We start from the raw sequence: 18,822 nt of genomic DNA, 5'->3' as shown, positions 1-18,822 counted from the left end.
GTCGCCTTGCACAGCGTAGATCTTGTGTATCGAATCTTTTTCTTTTATTGCCACAACAGCCAGTCTAATTGCTTTCGCGCGGGCGTTTCCAAAACCATCCACAGCGACCCCAGTAAGGGACACTTATAAGTTTGTTTTCATAACCCCATGTTTCTTCACTCCATGTTTATCAAACTGTATCAACTTTTTTATTCTGTTGAGGGTCGTGATCTCAGAAGTTTACGTTAGCGTAAATTGGAAACGCGATCGTGTGCGTGTTTTTGTGCGGGGTCGCTCGACCGAGAAACCGGCCGCCAGCCAACCAATCAGAACGAAGACCCTCTGGTGGTCGTCAGAATGGTTGCTAAGGACGCGAAACAATTGACCCACGTGTGTTATTCATCATAAAGGTAGACAGACAGGTGCGCATGCAAGCGAGCTGTCAGTGGGGCAAACACAGAACTTCATTGAGACAAACTTTGGTTGACTTTGATGTAAGCTCAGAAGCACACAGGGCGGAAACATGGCTCTCAAAGTCGACCTACCGCCCGGAAATTTCGCGTCCAAGCTTATCAAAGCTCTCCAAATGGATTCGAAAGGAGTTTTTCCACCACCAAGCGGGAAATATTCGGATGAAGAGTCTTCGGTGGCAGACACAAGCACGATACGTCGAGAAATTCGCGGTTGGACGGCGGCGACAGGGAGTACTGCCCGGAGTTCTCGAGCCGACGTCCGCCCGATATCACCCACCAGACGTAACAACCCCCACCCTTCGCAGGTAAAAATATACTTTATCATAATCATCGATAACTCTGACAAGAATACAAGGCAAGCGCAAACAACGGAAGAAATCAAATTGAGATTCGATTTCCTTCTGTAATTGAAACGCGGGGGTAATAATCCACTGTGTTTACTGGGTCAGTGTATTCACTGTATAGTTTGCTCGAGTCTTTGTGTGTGGCGTGCGGTGTACTTTGCACGGTACAATGCGATCTGTCTGTCGTGGGTCACTTTATACCAACACTCCGTCGGGTAAACGATCCTTGGTTACCGCCATGGCGTCCTGACCAACTGGCAGACGACTTTTTTTGTGTACGAAAAAGTTCTGCATAGTTACGTAGCTCGTTTTCAAGAAATATGAGTTTCTTAAAGTCTACTGACAAGATGGAAGACTATCCGTGGCCACGGAAAAGCAAGTCGGGACAGGTAGGGTTGGAAAAGTGTCTTATCTTCGCATGCTTGACTGAAAAGTGGTGGGACTGGTATGTGTGTTACTCATATGTTGAGTAGGGCTTCTTAGGTTTCTTAAGTTGTTTTGCAAACGTCTTACATTGTCCGACCGAGTGTAGAAAACCCAAGGAGTTTCGCTCAAACTACAGGAATCGGCGTTAAGCCTTGTTTACGTGTGAAACTTTGGAAGTTTTGGGTAAAAACAGGTGTATATCTATGACGGCGTACACCTGTCACAAAACATCGTCTGTAAGGGAATACAAGATGGCGGCAAACCTCCGTCCTTTTATCTAGGTCTTTTCAGATCCATTATCTCAATTTTCTAATTAAAGGACGCATGGATGACATTTTAAGGCTATCTTGGTGTAATTTTTTTCGTCATGAGTTGAAAAGGAGAAAACATAACAAAGAAAAATGGGTCATTTCTTTGTTTCGTCAGGAATTTGAAGTTAAGAAATGTTGCAGAGGACGCGGTCTAGAAACAACTAGAAGGTGTGGAGGGTTATTTTACGTGCCGATGTGAAGAATTTTTGTGTATTATCGGACGGTTGTGAGAGAAAACTTTAGCTTAGCTACACAAATACGGCGATTGCTTGATCAAATAACATTCTTACCGTGTCAGGGTAGTGTCAGGAGTTAGGTACACAACTGAAGGAATTAACCGTGACATTTACTGAGTGAAAGTAACAATGAAGTCCATAAGTTTGCCCTTCTGGACATGCCATTGGCGTGAATCGAGTCTTTGATACAAACTGTACATGAACCGTATAGGTATGAGTCAGACAGCAAACACATTTCCAACCCCTGCCTTCTTCAAACATGACTTGACATTTTGTTGAAGCAAGGAGGTAACCTCTTTGGTTTGAGGCGTTATTTTGCAAGAAAACAGCACTTTCTTTAGTGTTTCTCGTGGTATGCAGTCTTTGCCCCCCAGTTAGCACTTAAGAAAGTTTTGACGTCTACAAGTTAAGTTTTCACGTCTTTAGTTCTAAGGGTTGTAAGGAACAAAGGGCTAGTCATCACACAAACCTCTCAAGAGTCATAGCTTGTTTTGCGAGACCATTATGGCTTTTGAGTAGATTCTGTTACTTATTTACATCCATATACTTTGTACGGGTTTGTTTAATATTCAACTTCAACAAGAGAGTATGTGATTGTTTCCATGTTCATTTCTGATCAAATAAAATCTATATTTTCTACTAGTATTTGGGAAAAAGAGCATAAAAAATAAGTCATCATTGTTGACACCTTCTAGGAGACTTTCTTTCCATAAGTTGGAGAAAAGTAGACAAAATAAGACCAAGAAATATGTAGAGTGGTTTTACTAGTCGCCAAAGCTACAAGATGACTCACAGCATATTGATAAGAAAACAAGACATAAGGCTATGCCAATTTGAATTGACAGTTCTTGTACATCTTGTATTTGAAACAAAATATATTCTAAATTGAAGCATGAATCATTCAAGTTTTCCTTCCAGCCCTTTGTGTTCACATTGTCCTCTTTCTTCGTTTTTACGTTGAAATGTCTCTGAGAGCCAGGCAAATAACTTGGGGTGGCCTAAGAATGTACAGAAGCCTTTGGGGAAACAATCAGTTACTGAAGCATCGCACTCCCCTGCTGTGAGGATCACCACCTGTCTGAAGTTCTTAGGCCAAGGGAAAAAAAATATGTATCTGGTTACCCAACAGTAGAAGTTTGACCATCGCACACCGGGGCATGCCCCTACTCTTTTACAAAAGGTGTGGTGGGTTCTTTAATGTGCGTGGGGTGTAGCTCTCCTCAAACACAAGAGACCTCCCTCCATTTAACTTCCCACCGAGGGACGTCCCTAACCTAGCCTACTGGTAGGTACTCATTTACACCTGAGTGAAGTGAGGAAAGTCGTGTAAAGTGCCTTTCCAAGGGCACAAGATCGGTGACACGACCGGATTTGCACCCAGGAACTCTGGGCCAAACACGTTGCCGTTACACTACATGACCCCACCATTTTTTGGTTGCCCTCAGACAAAGGACATGAAATATTTCATAATGAGTGATGAAATTCAAACAGAGTTCTTGTCTTTCACACTCTGTTAACATGCTATGCATGTCTGTATAATTACAATACGATGTTGGAAATACCAGCGCCTGCTGCATTTCAGTTTTACATTGCTACCCTAATTTTTTCTGGAGGGCAACCGCGGAAACCCAAATTGTTTTTATGCCTTAGGACTAGTTAGGAGGTACCAATTTATGAGAAGGGGATGGGCACTATTAAGGGTAGATGAAGATACATTTGTATTACATCGTACTTCACTCACATTCATCCACACTTACAACACATTGAAAAGAGCTTCAGGTTCTAAATCATTTCACATTGCATACTCACCTACATGTTTTATGATATCCTAATTATCTTTGCCAGAAGTTGATGTTTTCGGCTTTGCTATGTTAAAGTGGCTGTGGATGCATGCATGTGTTTGATGTAAACAGCATAACTCAAGAAGCTCTGGATGAATGTTTATGATATTTAACCGGTGGGTAGGTATCAGTAAGATGAAGGTCAAGTTTGAGAATCAACCTCCTGGTGGTTTCCTATGGTACTGCAGTGGAATTTGTATGTGTGAGTGTTTTTGGTGCCACAATATATGGTACACACTTGAATAAAGGCTGCATGCCTGAGGACAATACTGTAAATGCATTTCAGTCACGTTGTTTTTATTTCGCGCTAAGGCGAAAATGGAGTGTTCGCGGTGGTTCTAAATTCCAGGCAGCGCTATAGTCACATACTGCTACAGTATTGGACAAAAATGTTTGCAGTGGCTTTAAGTTCGCGGTGAAACGGTCACCGCGAAAACGACGAACATAAAACCACCGCGAACATTTCTGCATTTACAGTATTAGTTTTAGAAGACTTATCCCCTTGAGATTTCACTTGTCAAGAGATTATGATGAACATATTGAATGCAATATATTACCATCATAATACACACTAATTACAATAATTGATCATTGCATTATCTTCACATCTATGATGTCATCATTCTTGAAACAACAAAAAGAAGCCATTATGGAAACTGTGATGACAAAGGTTTGTGTGGGAGGGTCTCCATGCAATTAACATTAGCATAACAACTGCATGTAATGACATTTTTCACTTCTTTATTCAGATTTAAAAGGTAGAAGATCTGTTAAAAGATATTCCAAACTGATGTTAAGCCTACAGTATCGGGACTCATGTTTTAGAAAGGATTTAAGCCTATAATCTCATGCTGAAAATGAAAACACTGATTTTACCGAGGTGATTAGGAAAATTTGCTACATATTTGAAAATGAGAAATCTTCAGGCAGCTAGTACATGTATCTGACTGGACTGCGGTATGTTGGCGCCCTCGCTGTGTCCTAAATTGGGTTTGTGTTACCCTTGGCTTTAGAATGGGAATATCATGCAAAACGTACAAGTATGACAAAAAAGACAACAAAACACACAAAGCATAAAAAGATATACGCCAAAAATAATTACTCAAGCAACTTGATAAAATTTTGAAACAGTCATTTTGACTGTTTCAAAATTTCATCCAGTTGCTTGAGTAATTATTTTTGGTGTATCTTACTACCTGGATGTCTAACTTTCATCAACGCATGAAAAGATATGTTTTTTATCGATGGAATTCATTGAGCGCTCTGTCAAATCAATCGGCCGCAGCGAGGTCTCCAACGTGCCACAGTTTTAATGAGATGCATTTAAGTTCATGTGGTTTCTATTTTGCACTAAGGCGTAAATGGAGTGTTCGCAGTGGTTTTAAATTTATGGCAGCGCCTAGTCACATACTCCTACATAGCCTGACGAATCGCCCTCCTAGTGGCCAGCTGGTCCTGTAACCGCCATCTTGGGCTGGGGGTCAGTAACCTCCTACAGTGTTAGACAAAAACATAAAACCACCGCGAACATTTCTGCATTTACAGTACCCGCTTTAGAATAGCTGAGAGTCTGGGCAGAACCTTTGTGACTGCATGAACTATATCTAAACTATCATGAATAATGAACCTACCTGACAAATCTTTGTATCTGTATCATTCTGTATCTCTATTAAATGATGACCTACATGTAGTATAACTGTTCTTTGGTGTAACACAACAGCTTCACAGCTATGCAGTGTTATTGAAATGTAGAGCTTACCTAGGCTCTATGCAAAACCTACATCCAAATCTATATAATCCATGGAAAATCCTCATTCCATCAGAACTTTGCAGCACAATTCTTATTATAAGCCTCATGTATTCCCTTACATTAAACCAGTCTCCTAGCTCTAATCTAGACTTGTTAGGTACAAGGGAACAACACAGGAAAACTGCATTCCTTCCAAACTGTGCAAGTTTTTAGACACAACAAGTTAAACCCACACATCCCAAGTACCGAGGAACCAACTCGTGAAAGTTAAGTCAAAACAACACCATCAATCAGTGACAAGACTTCCGATGGTGTTGAATCTTAAGTTTGTTTGTTGACATAACACAAACAGGTGTCCTAGGTGTTGGGTATGTACATGTACGTGTATGGGCATAGCCATTCAGGCTGTTCAACATTCTAAACTAAAGGCCACACCATTTTAATTTCTTGGTTTAATAACGGAATTTTAAAAAAAGCTAGATTGGAAAATCAACAGGAAAACAGAATCTCAGAGGAAAGTTTGTACTTTGGTGCACACAATTTCAGGGAGTGAACAGGGTCAGGTGCAAGTTTTCACCCCAGCCTTCTGTTTTCATGATTTTTTTTCTAAAATTAAAAAAAATCCATTAACCAAGAAATAAAATTGGTGTGGCCTAAGAATTAAATAAATGAACAAAGTACATACTTTCCCTCAGACTCAGTTATCATGTTGATATTCCAGTTTACTTTTTAGTATTGTTTAATTTTCTAATCCAATAACTAAAATATCAATTTGGTTCTGAATCAAAGTTGAGCTGAAAATTGCCAACACCAAATATTACCCAAATTTTGAACTGATCAGCTTCAGTCTTTGTCAAGGAATGAGGAAAATTTGGGTAAGTCCAATTTTTGTGTTGGCAATTTACAGTTCAACTGGCTTCTCTACCAACACAGATGTACTTTCAAGTGAAAATCAAATTATTAGTGTGACGTAAGATGCCAGAATGGTATCTCCCACTTTACCCCATACCAGATCCACCCAGCTTACTTCTATGGCAAACTACAGGACTAATCTACACAGGCTTTTCATTTCTAGGGCTCCCATAACAATTGTCTTCCCCTTCATACATACTGGCCAATATATCACGCACTTGTGTGGTTGTATGTTACTCTAGATCTTATTAATGATTTGTATGGCAAAGATTTTTGCATGTTTGCGAAAAGCCATGTCCCCGTGGCCCAAGCGGTAATGCAGCCATTGAAATCCCATGGATCCGTGGGCCAGAGTTTGATCCTAGGGTTGGACACCCAGCCCAGACATGTTGTGAGGGATTGTATTTTTCAATTAGGATGGTGACGTAAAGCCAGCGGCACCGGGAGCTTCAGGTAGCGTCAAACCTCTCACAAACTTTGACATTCTGCAACAAAAATGAAAAAAAAATACCGGTAATGCTGAAAATTATACACACAAATATTTCTACCTTGTCTTTTGCCTTACATCTTAACCTTCTCCCTGCTGCCTAACTCTGTAACCAATAGAGAATTGGGTGCCAAACAGCTTCTTCAGAGTGCTAAAGGTTAAAACATGGCTTTCAAAGCCAATTTGTGACAAAATCAGTTATGCTGCATTATTTCCTTCTGGTTGGTTCCCTATGTCATATCAGGTTTTTATAGGTCAATCACTGTTCAAAAATAAAGAAATTGATAAGTTTTGGTCATATGGCATGTATCAATAATGGGTTTTATTTAGTACTCTAATATATCAACGAGCATACTGAGATATAAAAATCTTTCAAATTACCATTACTGCTTGCAAAAATTCTGAATGCAATTTAAAACATATTGAATTAAAAAGAAAGTTCAAAGCTACATGTTTATAAAAAACGGAACATATATATATGACCGTAACTTCTCAATTTCTTTATTTTCGAGCAGCGATTGACCTAAATAAACCTGATACAACATAGGAAAACCAACTAGAAGGTAATATTACTGCAGCATAATATAATGCCCTATCAGATAATTGTTCCATAGAACAAACTAAGGCTCCAGACAATATTAAACTCTCTGCCATTCACTACACAAGAATAGCACATGGGAAAAAGAGAAAATCTAATAAAGGGACGCAAACAATAGGTGGGATTTAATCTTATAGAGTAGCAGCCACGCTTCACGACTCTAGTTTCTGTGTTATTTTGAGGACAATAGAACGTGGACACTGATACACCTGTGTTGGTCTTTAATAAGGTGTTCCATTCGGGAGCAAAGAAAGGAAACGAACTTGACTTTCCATTACTGTAAATGCAGAAATGTTCACAGTGGTTTTATGTTTGTGGTTTTCACGGCGACCATTTTACCACGAACTTAAAACCACCGCGAACATTTTTGTCCAATACTGTAGCAGTATGTGACTATAGCGCTGCCGCAAACCACCGCGAACACTCCATTTTCACCTTAGCGCAAAATAAAAACCACACGAACTTAAATGCATTTACAGTAGTTAGACTGTTGTTGAAACAGTGTAATGTATACTTTCAAAACTTCTGGAAATTGTGTCCTGATAGGAAGTTTTTAAGGCATGTTCCGATGTTTCTTTTGAGGGTTATTTTTGTATCACAACATCTGGTAATATTGTGTGAAAAAAGGGGCAAAATATGAGCCTACTGTATGTCAATGTCATTGTCAATAGCAAGGTAAGAGGGAAATTGAATTTGATTTTGTTAACAGTGGTTAGGTATACTACTTGTCCCTCCCTTCTTCTCCTCCCCCCTATTTGCAATGAGTGGTCTCTTCCTTAGCAACCAGTAACAGGTGGTTGGCACTGCAGTTATGGGCTCATCTGCTAGGGGTCCTCACTATCATGCACCACTTTTGTTTGCCACTAACCCATTTGATCTACTAGTATTTGCTCAGGAGATTAAAAACAATGTGATTTTTGTGACTTAGCCAATAAAAACAAGTCCCTAAAGCATTCCCAGTGAGTAAGGAAGGAATTCCGGAACTGTCAAATGAATGCTAAGAAGGACAACTTAGCATTCATTCAACACAGAGGATTTTTCACGCCTTGAAAAGGCAACTTTGCAAACGTTCTCGTTCACTTCACCTATTGAGACTTACGCACACAAGGAAGTGTCTAAGTCCTGCTAGAGACCTCACGTTTCACTGCTTCTAAATGTCACAACATAGCCTTAACTTGTCACCATTAAAAGATACCAGTCGCAATAAATTTCACTTGTTTTGTCGCTCTTGAAAAAGTACAGGTCTAATCATTTACCGACGTGCCACGGCGTTGAATAGAACATTTACAAACGGCGGCAAACAAATCGGGAACTTTTATTCCGCAATAACACCCAGGCAGTAAGATAAGACGCCCATATAAAAACTCCATTAAGGTCCCCAAAGCTGTGCAAATACAAGGTTTTGTCCCGGCTACCCCTATAGGCTGGACACACAATGGGGGTAATTTGAAGTGCATGATACTGTAAATATTTAGCCACCGCCCGAGCACGCCAACCAATCACGCCGTACGGGGCGAGCATGGTAACCGGCGCCGCGCCGCTGTGAAGGAATGATACTCCGCTTTCCTTGACGTTTATTGCGCAGTAATGTTCGTACTGTCGTGGCATGGCGGCACTAGCGAAGAAACCTAACAAGAAGGGAAAGGAAGCTAAGAAGAACTACAAGCTGAAGTATCCATACGGACTTCACTATGACCCATCCAGGGACATTCCTGTAAATTATTCTTCCAATACGATAACCATGTGGTGGTGAAACTTCAACATTGTCTTTTTAACCTGTCATAAAATTGTGATTTGGTGGTTTGCATTAATGTTTGTGTTTTTGTTTGTTTCCTTGTTTTTCTGCAGATGTTCATGAGCTGGAAGGTGCCGACGAGACTGGTCACAGCCGACTATAATGCGGTCGATGGAAAAAGTAAGCCCTCGAAAAATACCTTCTGAAATTCCCACGCTTTTAATAAGTCTCTGCTTTCAACTAGCTTTTGCACGAACATCTTTTAGAGAGCGTTAGCTGCTGAGTTCAAAGCACAAGTCTTGACGTGACATGCAAAAGTGGTATGTTCCCACACACTCTTATGGCATGTAGTTCCACTTGTTGTAATGAACACTTGCACACCAAATTTACTGACTATTTTACATAGTGGCTCTTAAAAAGAACCTGAACAGTAGTTGGCACCACTTTGCAGCCATATGGCACTCCAGACGCATACCTAAGAAAGTGGACACCAGTTGAACGATGTGCTTTCTTTTATATTTGCTTCATATTCAGATCAGCTCGGTTCTATAGTCTGGGTCAGGGCGGTGTCTTCATTTCTTAAAGTTGTTGAGCCAACAAACTTTCCCTTTCACCACTTGTTGGCGACTCTTTCCCGAGTTCGGCCCGGGCTTCATTTGAACCCGCCGTAGCAACCGTAGTGTTCTAACGCGGGAACGGCCATCCATTCTCCAATCCAACGGATTATCGTCTTTGTCCGGCGCCTTGTTGACCTGTTGGTATATTTTTACAGCCAGTCTTTCCTAATCCCTCCGACAAAGGTTTTCAGACCTCATTCACAATATGAATGTTTACCATAGCGATAAGGGACGCTGTGGACTGAACCATTTTACAACAGGGCTGCAAAAAATTCCACATAAAAGTAGCTTTAAAAGTTTGTTGAATATACAGTTTGGGCACCACACAAAAACTCTTGCTGCTTTAGCAGTTCTTAACATTCGTTGTCTCAACTTCAAGATGCATATCTTTAACGTCTTGTATTCCGTCTAAAGTTTGCCAGACTGTTTCACTATCAACATAAGAAGTGGGAGATTTAGTTTTCAGTCCCCTTTTAGCTTGGCTAACCTGCAATAAACAAGTCTTGACCTCACCCAGGTAACAATCATAGGAGCTCTGACCGGTTTATAGACAGCGTCAACATCGAAGGGTAATTTTTCAGTGATCCTTTAACCAGGGTCTGGAAGTGTCAACAAGGACTTGTAGTGTTCCTTACAAGTGTCAACAACGTGGAATCGTTTTACCGCATGCACGTGTGCTGGCAAGATTCACCTCTATGCTTACAAGACAGTTCTTTGTACAGGCCCTTCTGTGATACGGCAGTCGTAGTCTGTTTGAAATTTGAGCCAGCTGCTCGCTTTTGTCTTATGGCCGCACTGCTCACAGCATTAGGAGTACAGCCACCTTTATCGAAAGCTTTCTTGAAAAGCCTACTAAGAAAGCCCTTTGCATTTAATCAAACCTTACAAAGCTCAATGACAGATGTCTTAGAAAAGCACCCCTTAGAAATGGCATTGCGACCCCCAGCTAAGGAGGTTTGAAAAGTTAGCACCTGGGCTGGCTTAAAACAATTTTCTTGCACAACTTCCAAGCAAACAAACCTGGTCAACAATTTTAGTAGCACATGGTTGTCATAGAAATTGGCCAGATAGGCTGGATACTGTAAAAAAGCTTGCAGAGGATTTAGCATTCATGGCTTTCGTGGTAAACTCTCCATCACAAACTTTAAAACAAGAGTCCGAAGACCCAAAATCTCCATGAAATTTGTTTTTATATGAGATGTGTTTATTTTCCCTAGTTATTTGTTGTTGCCGCTGGTTGTTTTGTTTTGTGTGCCAGAGGATATCCACGTAATAGAACCTAGAAAGGCAACATTTTCGGGAAAATGCAGGATATTCCCCTCCCGTTACCTACACCTCAAATATGACGCATAATTTATGGCCAGGTTTTCTGACCTTTCATAAAGGTACCTACATGTCAAATATGAAATCCATAGCCTTTACAGTAAGGGAAATACAAGGTTATACCTAAATTATACAAATGAGGTCCGCATCAGCATATTTTATGGACAGGTGTATTCACCTTCCCTAAAAGTACCTACATCTAAAATATGACATCCGTAGCTTTAACGGTAAGGAAAATACACATCTATGAATAAATTATGCAAATGATATTCATTAGCATAATTTATGGCCATGTGTGTTCTGTGTTCACCTTTCCTAAAATTACCTACATCTGAAATATGACATCCGTAGCCTTTACGGCAAGGGATATGCCTAAATTATGCAAATGATGCCCTCATTAGCATAATTTATGGCCAGGCTTTTTTACCTTTCATAATGGTACCAACATCTCAAATATGACATCCATAGCCTTTACGGTAGGAGATATACACATTAACGCATAAAGATGCAAATGAGGTCCTCATTAGCATAATTCATGGACAAGTGTGTTAACCTTTCCTGAAGGAACCTACATCTCAAATATGATATCTGCAGCTATTATGGTAAGGGAAATACAAGTTTCTGCATACATTATGCAAATGAGGTCCTCATTAGCATGATTTATGTCCAGGTGTATTCACCTTTCCTAGTGGTACCTACATCTCACATATGACAGCCACAGCTTTTACGGTTAGGGAAATACATGATTATGCATAAATTATGTGAATTAGGTCCTCATTAGCATAGATTATTGTCAGGTGTATTGACCTGTTCTAAAGGTACCTACATTTTAAATATAACATCCGTACTATGAAACAAAAGGTACATATAACTTTCTGCAACACCATTAGTAGAGTTACCACCCTTACATCTACTTGGTTTTGGGCAGCGGAACCACCAGCTGTTGGGAATTAGGGAATACTCGCCCTAGATAAGAGACCAATGGATTCAACAGATGTAACCTCAAAGCCCATACCCACAATGGAGAAGTAGATATTCCTCATTACTTATGCAAATTCAGTCCAAATTTGCATAATTACCACTTCAGTTTGTACATCTCTGCCTAACCCACTTGCGTATCAAATAACATGAAAATCTGTCGCTCCTTTCTTCAGTTATTCTCCTTTGAAAATATTTACAAACACGCCATTGCAGTTCCAGTGACACATACCAGGGGGCCCAAAATCGACCTTGACCTTTCTCCTCCCAGCACCTACCCACATACCAAATATCATTTCAATCCATCCACACGTTCTTCAGTTATGCTGATTTTAAGCGTCCGGTGACACATACATACAAACACGGTGACACAAACATACACACACACGCACACACACACAAACACAATAACTTCGCATGATTTGCACTTCAGTGTGTTCATCTCCGTCCAACCTACCAGCGTACCAAATAACATGAAAATCTGTTGTTCCTCTCTTCAGTTAAACCCCTTTAGAACATTTTTACAAATAGGCCATTGCAGTTCCAGGGACACAAACCAGGGGGCCCAAAATCGACCTTGACCATTCTCCTCCCAGCGCATACCCACATACCAAATATCATTACAATCCATCCACACGTTCTACAGTTATGCTGACTTTAAGCATCCGACGACACACATGCAAACGATTTACCTCCTAACTTATGCAAATTCGGTCTCATTTGCATAGTTTGCACTTAAGTGTGTACCACTTGGTCTAACCTACCTGTGTACCAAAGAACATGATGATCTGTCCATCCACTCTTCAGTTCTTCTACATTTAAGATTTTAACAAATACGCCATTGCAGTTCCAGTCACACATGCCAGGAAGCCCAAAATCTACCTTGACCTTCCTCCACCTGACACCCACCCACATACCAAAAATCATTTCAATCCATGTACAGGTTCTACAGTTATGGCGACTTTAAGCGTCCGGTGACACAAACATACACACAGACACCAAACGCAAGCAAAACAGTATCTCATGAAAAAGCCTTTTTTCATGGAGATAATAAAAACCACAGCAAGAATGCTTGTTCTACCTTTTGTCCGTCTTCCACCTTGTTCCCACCGCAAATCAAAACCGTGCACACTCCATTTTCTCCCTATTGTAAAATCAAGTCACCTCAAACTTAAACCTTCTCCCTGCTGCCTAACTATGTATCTAATAGAGAATGGGGTGCCAAATGGCTATTTCTGTGTGCTAAAGTGCATTTAAAGTAGAGAGTTAGTCAGTCATACTGTTATATATATATTGAATTTAGGCAATCCTATATTGCCTGTAGTCTGGTAGGGACTAAGCACAAGGTGCCTGCATTCTATCTAACTTTGTCTGACAACAGCCTTTATTTTGTTCTTCTAGAATCAGTTACAGAGAACGATGTCCTGAGCGAGGTGGCGAAGGTTCATAAGAAGACTCCTGTGAAGTTTGTCTCGAAGAAGCAGCATGAGAAAACCGACACCACTCACTTCAGCCCACCCATCAACCATAAGATGAACGTGAGTCGTGCAACCAATGAGGTTTTTAACCTCCTTGATGCAATCATTGCTATATTTATCTTTATGTCATACCTGGGCCATGAAAACGTTTGATACAGGTGTTCCAGACCGTGTGATAATTTTCCATATCATATGGGGTTCTAGACTTGTATCACATGGGCTTCCATAGAAAATTTAGAATGCATTTCGAGCGCGCCGGTTGCGCCGCTATCAAAAATTTGAATACTGGAATCGATTTTGTTACGATTTCTTTGTTCGAGGACACGAAACTCCCTCAACTTCTGGCGCATTCCGCATTGAAATATGTGACATAAATAGAATACAACACGGTGTATTCTGCATCACCCTCGGTCCCAGCCCTCCCGCGGGTCCGATACCTGCGATCGGGCTGGTACCTCGGGTGATACGGAATACCCCGCGTTGTATTCTATATTTATAGCTGCCTGTGCTCTACAAGTATTTTACTGCTGCAATTGCAATAAAATAAAATAAAACTAAAGTGAAATAAGCGTGATTGGTCAGATTTTGCTTTTGTAAACTTTTACAAATTTTAAAGCAAAATCTGACCAATCACACTTCCAAAAAACAGAAAACTTAAGTCAAAATCACAAGTCTTTAGAAATGACACTAAGGCCACACCAATTTATTTTCTTGGTTAAAGGAATAAAAAAAATTATTAAAAAATGCTAGATTGGAAAATCAACATGAAAACAGAATCTCAGAGGAAAGTTTGTACTTTGGTGCACACAAGTTTCAGGGAGCAACAGGGTCAGGTGCAAGTTTTCACCGGAGCCTTCTGTTTTCATGATTTTTTTTGCTAAAATTTAAAAACAAATCTGTTAACCAAGAAATTAAATTGGTGTGGCCTAAAGTAAAATAAGTGTCATTGGTAAGATTTCGCTTTCGTAAACTTTTACAAAAGCAAAATCTGACCAATCCCACTTCCAAAACACAGAAAACTTAAGTCGAAATCACAAGTCTTTAGAAATTCAACTTCAACTTAATATACCCCCAGATAACCCCGCGAGGGGCAAAGTAGGGGGGGGAGGAGGTCCCAGGCTAAATGACACTAAAGCAGACAATAATATACCAGTATTGTAGATTTTATATGTCAGACGTATAAATTGATATAAAAGAGGTTTAATCTGCATTATCTAATTGGAAGTTTACTACATATATATGTAACTTTAAACACATCTTTATTTTCCTTCAGCTCCAGTCCGAGGCCTTTGAGAGACAGGCAGAGTCGGCGCACTACCTCAGTAAAACTTACCCTCCTCCCAAGAAAGAAATTAAGGCATGGGAAAGTACCTGTAAGTAGCACTTTCCTTTTTAAACATTTAGCTTTCAAAGAAACTATTCCTTAATTTTAAGCCCCTATCTCACTGGACCTGTGGCACGTTGGTGACCTTCCTGCATCAATGAAAAATTAATCTTTTTATGCTTTGAGTGTTTTGTTGTCTTTTTAGTTTTAGTTGTACGTTTTGCATGGTATTCCCACAATGACGTCAAGAGTAACACAAATACAGTTTAGGACGCAGCGAGGCCGCCAATGTGCCGCGGGTCCAGTGAGATAGGGGCTTAAGTGTCACTGAGCAAAGTGCTACAACTGATGACAACTACATGTATAACATTGTGAGGATTATTGTTATGCTTAATCTAATAGCAAATGTATTTCTTTCAAAAAAGGAGTAAGGCATTGGAATTTCGGCAGTAAAATTATATTCAGCTAATGCATATGTAACTTTGGAGTGTGATGTTGTACATTGTTAAATTCACTAAATAAATGTTATTTGCCAATATCTGTCTGTTTCACAGTGCCTAAGATTGACAATGGAATGAAGCCACAGCTGATCATTAAGAAGAAAGAGAAGAAATACAAGGCTCCTATTCAGGTAGGTTATGTGGAAACGATTGAACGTTTCATAGCAAAAGCATTTTCAGTTCTAATGAAACCATTTTCAGACAGACAGACAGTATTCAATGTAGCCCGTACAAGGGCTTATGTCATACCTGGGCCATGATAATGTTTGATATGGGTGTTATAGACCAGGTGATATTTTGGGTTATCACACAGCCTTCTACTTGAATCATTCAAACACACTTCACATGTGCTGAGTGCACCACTGCACAATTCGAATACTGGATTCGGACATTGAGACTGATGTTGTTGTTTTTGTTTGAAGACACCAAATTTTCTCAACTTCATGTGCATTTCGCATTGAATTGTGTGTTTTTTCTAGTGGGTACATGACATATAAAAAATACAACACGTATTCCACATCACTCTCGGTCCCAGCCCTCTCATGGGTTTGAGTAGGCGATCCTACCTGCGATTGGGCGGGTACCTTGGGTGATACACCAGCTACTGCCACACTGCATTCCTGCGTAGCTGGTGTATTACGCTGAAGGGCAGTTATACCGGCTATATAGATACAGATACACCATGTTGTATTCTATATACATGTATATCAAAAGTTAAGCTTCTTCCCTGTCATTCCCCTAGTCCATCAGCGACACCCTGAACCCCAGAACACGGTCCGCGGCTAAGCGATGGCTGGAGATGGCGTCTGAGGAGGATAAGATCGTTGTGGAGAGGGTCCTGATGGAGGCTGAGAAGGCTCGGAACAGTAAGGTCCTAGACAGGACACTCCAGCCGGGAGCCAAGAGTGCTGTGGAGAAGTGGATGAAGGGAGCGTCAGAGGGGGGTGAGTAGTGACATTCAATTTTGTAGTTCTTGGCAGTACTTTCCAGTGTAGTTTTGAGAAAGCCCCTGTCACATAGTCAATGAGCTTTAGCAGTGATTTTTAATTGCCAGCCGGCCGCCAAAATTTGAAATCATCAGAGACTCGATCGACCAGATAATTACCTCATTTGCATAAATTTGCATAAAGAGCCCTAGAACCATGATATCCCACCTGGACCATAGAACATAACGCCTAAAAATGGTCAAGAGACATCAAGCTATCATTCTATGATACTGGACTAAATATACATCGGGTGTCCTACGAGTACGAGACCACTTTTTTCAGGTTTCTCCTCCTGGACCGTAATATATCTCGCCTAAAAATCTACCCAATCACATTGAACAAGACCTGCAAACGTCATCCGATTCCTAAAATGAAAAAAATTGCACGATGATCCAGCATAAAACTGCTGAAAATGTCATTTAGAGCTTGCAGACTTGTCAGCCAATTATTCTTCCTGTTATTTGACAGGGGTAGAAGGAAATCTTGAAATGTTGTCTTACTGCACTAATTTTCCTGTGGGTCAAAGTTCGGCTGCCAGAAAAATGGGGCAGAGATTCTTACAATTTTCCCCCAGTATCTGCTTGTCAATGGATAATAGTAAAAAAAACGTCTTACCCAGGAGGAATAGTTGATTGAGCCAAAGAGTTGATTGAGCCAAAGATTAGGTCCTTTCTTGCCTGACCTTTAGATAACTTAGCACTCATAACATTACCAGTGTATAACTTCATTACTGTTGCATGGAGACAAGTGTGGATAGCTGCAAGTTAACATTCTAAAGTTTACATTATCTTATACAATGACTTATACATACATGTCTTTCTTGTCCACCTACAGAGAAGTTAGTGGCAATGGAGTTCTTCAAGTCGCTGGCGGGGCAGAGGCTGATGGGAGGGCCGGCGGGTATGGCGATGGACCCGTCCGACAGACACGCCAAACGTACCCGGCTGGACGCAGTCCTCAAGACCCTGGAGTCATCAAAGTAAGGAAACTGGCCTGACAAGTCAGTATCGTTGCATACAATCACTAGAACAGCCTACACCGATTAGCATAATTTTCTGGGTTATTGCCCTCTACGACATATACTAAAGTTCTGTTGGCAAGTATAGTACATTAATATATAGTTAAGGTCATTTTTCGATGATATCTGCACACACATCAATTTTTATGTTTCCACAAATATATGCCGTAAATTGAAAAAATATCCGGAAAATGGATACTAATGTCATACAATAACAAAGTCAATTCCAAAGTCAAAGAAGATGCAAAAGAACAAAAAACAAATTTAATGAAGAATCTATTTATCAGTATACAAAATGTACTTAGATTAGAAAAAAAACACAAAGCAAAAGTGACTTAATACAACAAAATAAGAAACTTTATCAAAGATGTCAAACTTTTCTCTCCTTGTTTTCTTGTCACTGATTTTGGAACATCCCATTTTCCTGCAGGGGTAAAACTGGAGTTGCAATAAAGCTGGGTGCGGGCGGCCTCAGCAAGTCGGCGCCGGCCGGCACCACGCGGCTGGGCCCGTACGTCGTGGGGCGGCTCCTCTCTCCGCAGACGCGCCACGCCAAGATGGAGTACCAGACCTGGCACCACATGCCCGTCTACCCTCCCAACAGCCGCGTCGAGAACAAGGGATCCATGTACATCGCTCCTCACGGTTTTGTCCCGCGCCACTTCACCATCCATCCCGAGTGGTCGTAGGCTTACGGCGCAGAAATACTAATCACACTACTCATACTTTTGATTCAATCTGTAGGGATGTTGACTTAGCATTTGGTCGTCCAAATCTTCTGCTATGGGTTGAGGATCTTCTCAGAAAGCCCCTACAGGCAGTATCATGCATTGCCAACAAATTGAAGCATATCCTCAAATCTTTCTATATGTTACATCAGAAAATACCAATGATGACTACGAATTTGGGTAGAAAAGAAGGGAAATCTTGGATAAGGGAGCTGTATATCATGGACTTAGAATGCCAAATTTGGAACTGTAACATTGATCCATGCAGTTGAAGACACTAGGTTGTCACTAAAGCGTCTATTTGAACCTGTTTCGTTTTTGAATATACATGTATTAACCAAAATGCTGCTTTTAATCATTATAAGAGATATTGCCAATGTGTAAAACCTAGCACTACAGTTTTCATGTACCCACAGACTGAATTGATATATTCCAATGCATGTCTGAGAGATTGAACTTTAGACATTATTACACCAAAAACATGGACATGCCAGAAAACTGCTTGAACATTGGGTTTGCATTTGTCTGACTGCTTGTGACTGCAATTTGCTTTGCAGAAGTCTGATGTAAAACCATAAGCTGGAACAGTCCATTTTGTATGATAATTGTGTTCCTGCCAATGCTGCTACTGTTTGAGTTAAGTGTTTGTCACATTTTAACAAGATTGTTTTGAAAACAATCAAGCTCACACCAGCGTGACACAATATTTAAACTGGTATATTTTGCTGCACAATTGTATGCACAACCACTGAGTGACGTTATGATTACCAGTTTGAAG

The 18,822-nt window shown here is 40.5% G+C and overlaps 1 protein-coding gene across 3 annotated transcripts; it reads left to right on the top strand.

Moving 5' to 3' along the window:
* Nucleotides 1-376: 376 nt before the first annotated feature.
* LOC136441790 (uncharacterized) lies at nucleotides 377-18,338 on the top strand. Of its 3 annotated transcripts, none has more exons than XM_066438269.1 (8): nucleotides 377-757; nucleotides 9,206-9,272; nucleotides 13,412-13,548; nucleotides 14,762-14,861; nucleotides 15,367-15,443; nucleotides 16,055-16,256; nucleotides 17,133-17,277; nucleotides 17,747-18,338. In XM_066438269.1, exons 1-8 carry the CDS (start codon nucleotides 503-505, stop codon nucleotides 18,003-18,005), a joined length of 1,242 nt encoding a protein of 413 aa, XP_066294366.1. In that variant the 5' UTR covers nucleotides 377-502; the 3' UTR covers nucleotides 18,006-18,338. The 3 variants fall into 3 exon arrangements, with proteins under 3 accessions (XP_066294366.1, XP_066294368.1, XP_066294367.1); XM_066438271.1 differs by lacking the exon at nucleotides 377-757 and adding an exon at nucleotides 1,004-1,185; XM_066438270.1 differs by lacking the exon at nucleotides 377-757 and adding an exon at nucleotides 8,897-9,071.
* Nucleotides 18,339-18,822: the final 484 nt, after the last annotated feature.

Source organism: Branchiostoma lanceolatum, chromosome 9, assembly GCF_035083965.1.
Source record: "Branchiostoma lanceolatum isolate klBraLanc5 chromosome 9, klBraLanc5.hap2, whole genome shotgun sequence".
NCBI lineage: Eukaryota > Metazoa > Chordata > Leptocardii > Amphioxiformes > Branchiostomatidae > Branchiostoma > Branchiostoma lanceolatum.
Note: the sequence above shows the minus strand (reverse complement) of the source record. Positions and strands in the feature narration are given on the sequence as shown.